At 33.5% G+C, this 7126-nt stretch overlaps 1 protein-coding gene and 1 gene segment (V, D, J or C); both read right to left on the bottom strand.

The window, feature by feature from the left end:
• The window catches only part of mapk8ip3 (mitogen-activated protein kinase 8 interacting protein 3), a gene marked incomplete in the record, with an annotated part of 1049817 nt that overhangs the window by 322771 nt on the left and 719920 nt on the right, over positions 1-7126 (bottom strand).
• LOC108229618 lies at positions 5244-5867 on the bottom strand. The segment is given in 2 exon segments: positions 5244-5715; positions 5803-5867. Coding segments are annotated over 2 exon segments (423 nt in total).

Here is a 7126-nt window from a genome sequence, read left to right as displayed (position 1 = left end):
TTTTGGGGATGGTGGTGGTGGTACATTAGAATATAAATAGCATTTTGAGGGTTTGGGTGAAATAAAACAAAAAACACTAACACATTATTATAACCCTTAATCTTGAAGCAAACAGGTACTGTAATGAAAGAAAGTGTGGTGGAATAAAATTACCAAAAAAGGTCCTTCTTGGGATAATTTTGTATTTTCTCCTGGATTAACTGTGTAGCTTTTTATTGTATCAAAGAATCATTGATTAATGAAAACATTTTAGTTTGTTGTGTTTTGAGTCAAAAACCTTGATTAATGCCGTTTGCTCTTCTCATTTAATCTTAAAACATGAACTTGAAATGTATGTTATTTGTTACAGTTAAAACACTTGATGATAAAAACCCTAAATAAACAGGAAGTCAGAAACCACGAGAGCTGTTTGTGTCATGACTCTGTTTCACTGTGTGTGTGTTTCTCACATTGCTGGAATAAGTGTTTCTACTGTGGTCAGAGAATCCAGCTCCCATCAGTTCTAATGGTTTTCCTGCTTGTTGTCTGACCCAGATCATAACACAGCAGCTAAATGTGAAGCCAGATCCCCTGCAGGACAGGCTGAGAGTCTCTCCTGTTAGTGAAATATCATTTTAATGTCTTAATATGGAACAACAGGTTGAATGCACAAAAAAGACTTAAAACACATAAACAATTCCACTAAATATAGATATTTTACCGTAACACTCTTTTTTATCTACAATTTGCATTTTGACCATAAACATTTCATCATTTTTGATGACATTACACTGTTGATATTTGCATTTGATCAATCTGAATCAGTTTTATTTAAAAGTTTTTTTATATTAATGTGACCTTCTATATGTAAAGTGAATTTCCTGACAGTTTCCAATAAAGACTTGATGCTCTGCTGCCATTTACTTTGGAACAGGAGAAACTCCCATCAGATCACCATCATGTTCTCTGTAGCTCTGCCGCTGTTGGCTGCTGGATCCTGTGAGTCTTGCTGAGATGCTGACAGAACAATCAAACCATGCTGACTGGTAAATGCTGTTATACTAATTATACCCATTCTGTGGAAGGTCAGGAAGAGTTTTCTTGTCATTGTAATAAAAATGTTTTCATGTAATTTCCATTGTCTTTTTTCAATATAAATAATTGCAACTGATGTATAAGACAGATGTGTTCTAAGATAAGTTTACAAGGTACTTAAGAAGAAAAATATTAACACTACAAAATGCCAAAACACTCACAGCTCATTCATGAACAGTTTCCCATCATGGATAAGTTAATAAATATTAGCTATAAAATCCATGCTTCTGTCTTCATTCATGTTAATGTCTGCTCTAATCATCTAACCTTTTTGGCCTTTGCCTGATCCTCTGATAATGACAGTTATAAACTATGGGTTTGTCTTCTTTTATCTGTATTTTTATTTTTAATTTGGAAAAATTTACTTGCTCACAGACATCGTGCTTTGCAACATTTTAGTTTTTGGAAGTTAATCAAAGTCTCTTTAGCTCATCTGATTTTCTCTTGTGTTTGCCTACATTTAGGTTCATCTAATAAACAACATTTAACAATGTCATAAAATCAAAAAGTTATATAATATTACATATTTATAGTTTTCTTTGTGTATATTTTATACTTGTTCAGCTCAGGTTATCCTCACAAAATCAGCTCAATTCTTTTAGTTGTTAGGCAAATGAAATCTTTCATTCTTTTATTTGAACTAAAAGATTGTTGCAGTGTTTTAGAATAAGCACAGAACCAATCCCTTTTTAAAAATTACTGCTTCTGTAGTTTTATTTCAATAAAACAACATATCAAAACAACAAGAATTTAATTGGTTCCATTTACACTATCATAATTATTCAAAAATAAAGTTTAAATGTTAAACATTGCTTATAGTTTATGCATAAGAACTTCTGAAGAATATAACATAAAGTAAGTTTGTCTGTGAACACATGTAATGTGTATTGTCCAAAATCTACTGTGAGGAGGAGTCAATGCAAAACAAAGGAGTTTTGAACATCTATAAGTTTGATTTCAGGGGAACTGATAGAAAACAGCATGATCAGTTTCACAATATGGACCCAAGGACCGGACTGGTACTACTACTGATCATTTGCTGTTCAGGTGAAATATTCAAGTTTTAAAACTATTTTGAGTTGAATTCATATTAAAGTAAATGTATTTATTTTTGAAACTCTTTTGTGCTTCTTGCAGGTGTTGATGGTCAGACTCTGACAGAATCTGAACCAGTGGTTAAAAGACATGGAGAATCCCACAAACTGACCTGTACTGGTTCTGGATTCACATTCAGTAGCTACTTGATGGCCTGGGTAAGACAGGCTCCTGGAAAAGGACTGGAGTGGATCTCCACTATTGACGTTACAAGCAAATATTACTCTCAGTCAGTCCAAGGCCGGTTCACCATCTCCAGAGACAACGACAAACAGCAGGTGTATCTGCAGATGAACAGTCTGAAGACTGAAGATTCTGCTGTTTATTATTGTGCTCGAAGAGCCACAGTGACTGAAGTCAGTAGAACAGCTGTACAAAAACCCATCTCACTTTTATTTTACCTCAGACAATTAAAAACTAATGACTGTCTGTACAAAAATAAGAAAAATTATAGTGATTATATATGTATTTTTGTTCTAATTTTATTGTAAACAAACAAGCAAACAAAAAACTAACAGAAGTTGATCNATCAGTTATAACAGTGAACAGTCAGTGTGGTCTGATCAGACTGTCAGCATCTCAGTGACTCACAGGATCCAGCAGCCAACAGCAGCAGCAGAGCTACAGAGAACATGATGGTGATGAAGAGGATCTGAGAGCTTCTTTTCTTCTGGGACTGACTGCATGGGAGTGGTATTTATATCAGACTCTCAGGAAGTTACTTTGTATGTTAAATGGCAGAACATGAACACCAACAGGATGTTTAATGTTAATTGTTTCAAAACAACTTTGTTTGAATGGCTTTTGAATATGTTTGTTTTTATTTTATTGATGAGATTAAAATTATTCTCTGTTTTTGAACAAAGTTCTTGACTCTGCATTTATCAAATACTTTTTTTTTACTTTACTAAACAGATGTTAAAAAAATTACTGTATTTTAAAAATAAGTAATACTTTGTATTTCTCTGAAGTATTTTTTTAAAAAAGCACACATACTGTTGTCAAAAATTGATGTTGATTTGACTTCCATCACTGTGTCATACAATAATTGTCATGAGTTTATGGTAAAATTTTCTAATTTATTGTTATAAAATGTTTTTTATTTATTATCAACATTTTGTTATCATTCATTCTTTTTGCTGAATCAGGTTAAACTTAACACATCTTGTTAAACTTCATGTTTTTAATTTTTTACAGTTAAAATTCTTGTTGTTAAAAACCTGAAAAAACAAGAATTTACAAACCACAACATCTGTTTCTGACACTGAGTTCATGCCTCGGGTTGATTGTGTTTGTATTTCTGAGCTGTTTCTAGGACTGTGCTCTTCTGGACAAAGATCTCTGAGCTTCTTCCTGGGATCTGTTAATATTGAGTAAATTATGAGCACTTTTTCATTTAGACCTATATGTTGTTTGTGTTGAAGCTGCTGAATGTTTCAGTCCATCTGATCAGCATGTCTCATCAGTCCAAAACTTTACTCACCCCCTGCCACAAATAAGCAGCCATAAGAAACACAAACATGGTTATAAAACATGAACAGCATCAACTTTATTCCCTCCTTTATTAAGTCATCATTTTTTGCTTTTTTCCCATTTTATTAGAATGAAACCTAACTTTTTTTGCTCAATTTGAAACTTGATAAAGAAAATTAGGAAAGTATTTTTTTCTTCTTTTGGTGTTTAATTAAATAACATATATTTATAGAGCACTTTTAAAAAACTTAAGTTCACACGTAGACAGTTTTTACCCTAAACAATACAGCAGTTTTACCACCACAGATTAGAGCTGTGGGATTTTGTACAGCTGCTGAACTGACTTCAGTCACTGTGGCTCTGAAGCACAATAATAAACAGCAGAATCCTCAGTCTTCAGACCATTCATCTGCAGATAAACTTGTTTTCTGCTGTTCTCTCTGGAGATGGTGAATCGGCCTTGGACTGACTGAGAGAAGTAGGTGTCTGTAACCTGAATAGTGGCAACAAACTCCAGTCCTTTTCCAGCTGCCTGTCTGATCCAAGCTATGTAAGGATCATCACTGAAGCCATAATATGTACAGGTCAGTCTGTGGGATTCTCCAGGTCTTTTAACCACTGATTCAGACTCAGTCAGAGTTTGACCCTCAGTACTTACAGAGATAAAAACAGCTCATATAAACAACCAAATAATTTTGCTATCATTTTGTCTAAAAGATCTTGCATTCTTACCCTGCAAAGTACAAAACAAAGTTATCAAAAACACAAAACAAACAGGTCTGATCATTGTTGAAGTCATTTGTTGTTGTCCTGTCCTGTAAACAAAAATTCCTACAGCTGTCAATCTTTTCACTGAAATATTGAGTTTATAATGTATGAAATTGTTACAAAAACAGGTTGTAATGAACTGTATGTGACTGGATTTTAAACTGAGTCTGAATAGACTGAGTTGTAATTAGATTGTATTGAAATGAATTAGACTGAAACTGAACCATTTTGCTTTTTGTTCTCTGCTTTTATTGTTTGTTTTGTGAACTTCATGAACTGGAAGTTTTCACCAGTCTGAATCTGAAACAATCTTCAGCTTAATCACCACCAAACTCGATAGATTCTCCTCTGGTCCTGACTCAGTGTCTGATTCTCAGTTTGCTCAGATATAAACATCTCATAAATACAGTCACTCTTACATGAAATCAATTTATTTTTTCTGACCAAACTACAGAACAAGTCATTTGTCCTGGTTGCTTTGCATTTCCTTTTAGCAATAACGTTTTTTTCCACACAGAGGCCAGGACTTTACTGACAATGAGAATAATTTATTCTTATGATGATTTACTTTAGATAAATCAATATATAATAATCTTATTTACTATTTTACGCACACCAAATATTTTAAATTGATGTTTCACATCGTAATATGTAGCCAAAGTCACAAATATAAACTTTTTGGATCAAGCTCATAGTGTCATAATTCAGATGTATTTTAAAAGAAAAAACAATTAAAAATATGTCAAACCAGTTGATATATTAAAACATAACCATATAAAGTAGATGAAAACATCCAACCCAGTAGACTATTCATTGTTATTTTAACTTTTCCAGGTTAGGACATTGGTAATAATAAAAATTAAAAACTGAAAACAGCACAGTCACTCATTCTAAAAAATTATTGACAAAATAGATATACATGGAATCAGGTTGTTCCTGTATCCTGCTGGCAGCTGAGTATTTGTACAGGTCTGTCTGTGGTTTGTATCACTGTGGGACGTCTCACACAGTAATAAACAGCTGTGTCTTCAGGCTGCAGATTCTGTCCTGTTATTGTCACTGTTCCTGCAGAAGTGTCTCTGCTGTAGCTGAACTTGTTCTTCAGGGCATCATTCTGGTAAAAGCCTCCTCCACCCCACATGTGAAAAATCCACTCCAGTGGTTTTCCTTCCCGCTGTCTGATCCAACCTGTTGCGTAGCTGTTATCAGTCACAGAGTAACCAGAGACCCGACAGATGATGGACAAAGACTGTCCAGGCTGCACAACTTTGGACTCTGGCTGGATCAGATCAATACAGAACACACCTGTGGAAACACAAATCAGCATCATTCATCTGATTATTCAGCATTTCTAATGTAATCCTTGATGAAAATTTACAGAAATCTCCTCACAGGATCCAGTTGTGAGCAGCAGCATCAGAGCTACAGAGAACATGTTGATGTTGAAGCTCTTTGTTCGTCTCACTGACACTCAGACACACACTTCACTTCCTTTAAATCAGCCTTCATTTGCATATGTTTGAGCAAGTTATATTTAAATCAATGTGATGTGTAAACACTTTGGTGTCAGGATGAAGAAGGTTTTATATTTATTTCAGAGTTGAAGAAATCAAAATAAAATTAGATATTAAATAGATATTTTGGACAAATTTAGATCAATTTAACTCCTAAAGTGATTTCATTTTATTACAAAGACAAAAATTAACATAATGTGATGAATAGTGTTTTAAAGGAATGGTTTCAGTGCAGCTAAATTTATTGTTTGTAATAATATTGATTTCATATTGAGTCATGAGAGGTGAACATAAAAAATGTTTAACAAACTAACCTAATTGTATAAAACTGAGGGCCTGCAGGGCTGATCCAGAGCAGATTCCAGGATGTGAACATCACATCGGGCTCTCATTTTCTTAAACAACATAAACCAGATGTGATGCTTTGACATAATTTTATGAATGAATATATATTTATTCACATTTGTTCTAATTTACCATTACTGATTTTATCATTTTAATGTTGTTTCCCAAACAGTCAACCTCAACTCAGTCGTGCTTATACCTCAGTTGTTGGTGTTCTAGTGGAAAATCTTCATTCTTCTTTGTTTCTTTATTGACTGTTTTTGTTAATCATTCTGATACAAACTTATTAAAACCAATTTTTGTTCTCTTGTCCTTCAGACTTTTCTCTATCCGGTCTCACCTCCTCATGGTCTTAAAGAAGACACAGCTTCCAGTTCATTATCTTTCTACTGGAAATTCAGACAGTGATGTTAGAATAATTGTAAAATGACAAACACAGATGATGTTCTGAAAAATTTAACCCCCTTTAAACCATAATTTCTTTTACCTCCTTCACAATATCCTACAACTTGCCTTTTTTTTTTTTTTACTAAACTTGTATTTCTTTGTAGTTTTAGAAAGAATGAAATGGGTTTTTAAATTATTATTTCTAAGGTTAATTTTCTCTTTTAACACAAAGTATAAATACCAGTATATCTGCTGTACAAACCTACTGGTGATAAAATTAATATTGATAAAATCTGTTCAAATCTCTGATAATTTTTAGAAATTCTACAGTCAGCTGTTTCTTCCTCAGTGTTCATGTAACACAGAGATCAGTCATCCTGTTCTTAGTCAGTGCTGCCACCATCAGGTCAATGTGAAAACATTTTCTGTGGAGTTTTTGTTCAGCCTCTCCACCAACATGAAACACTGTG

This window comes from Kryptolebias marmoratus, linkage group LG12, assembly GCF_001649575.2.
Source record: "Kryptolebias marmoratus isolate JLee-2015 linkage group LG12, ASM164957v2, whole genome shotgun sequence".
Lineage (NCBI taxonomy): Eukaryota > Metazoa > Chordata > Actinopteri > Cyprinodontiformes > Rivulidae > Kryptolebias > Kryptolebias marmoratus.
This window is presented reverse-complemented; position numbering and strand designations above follow the sequence as displayed.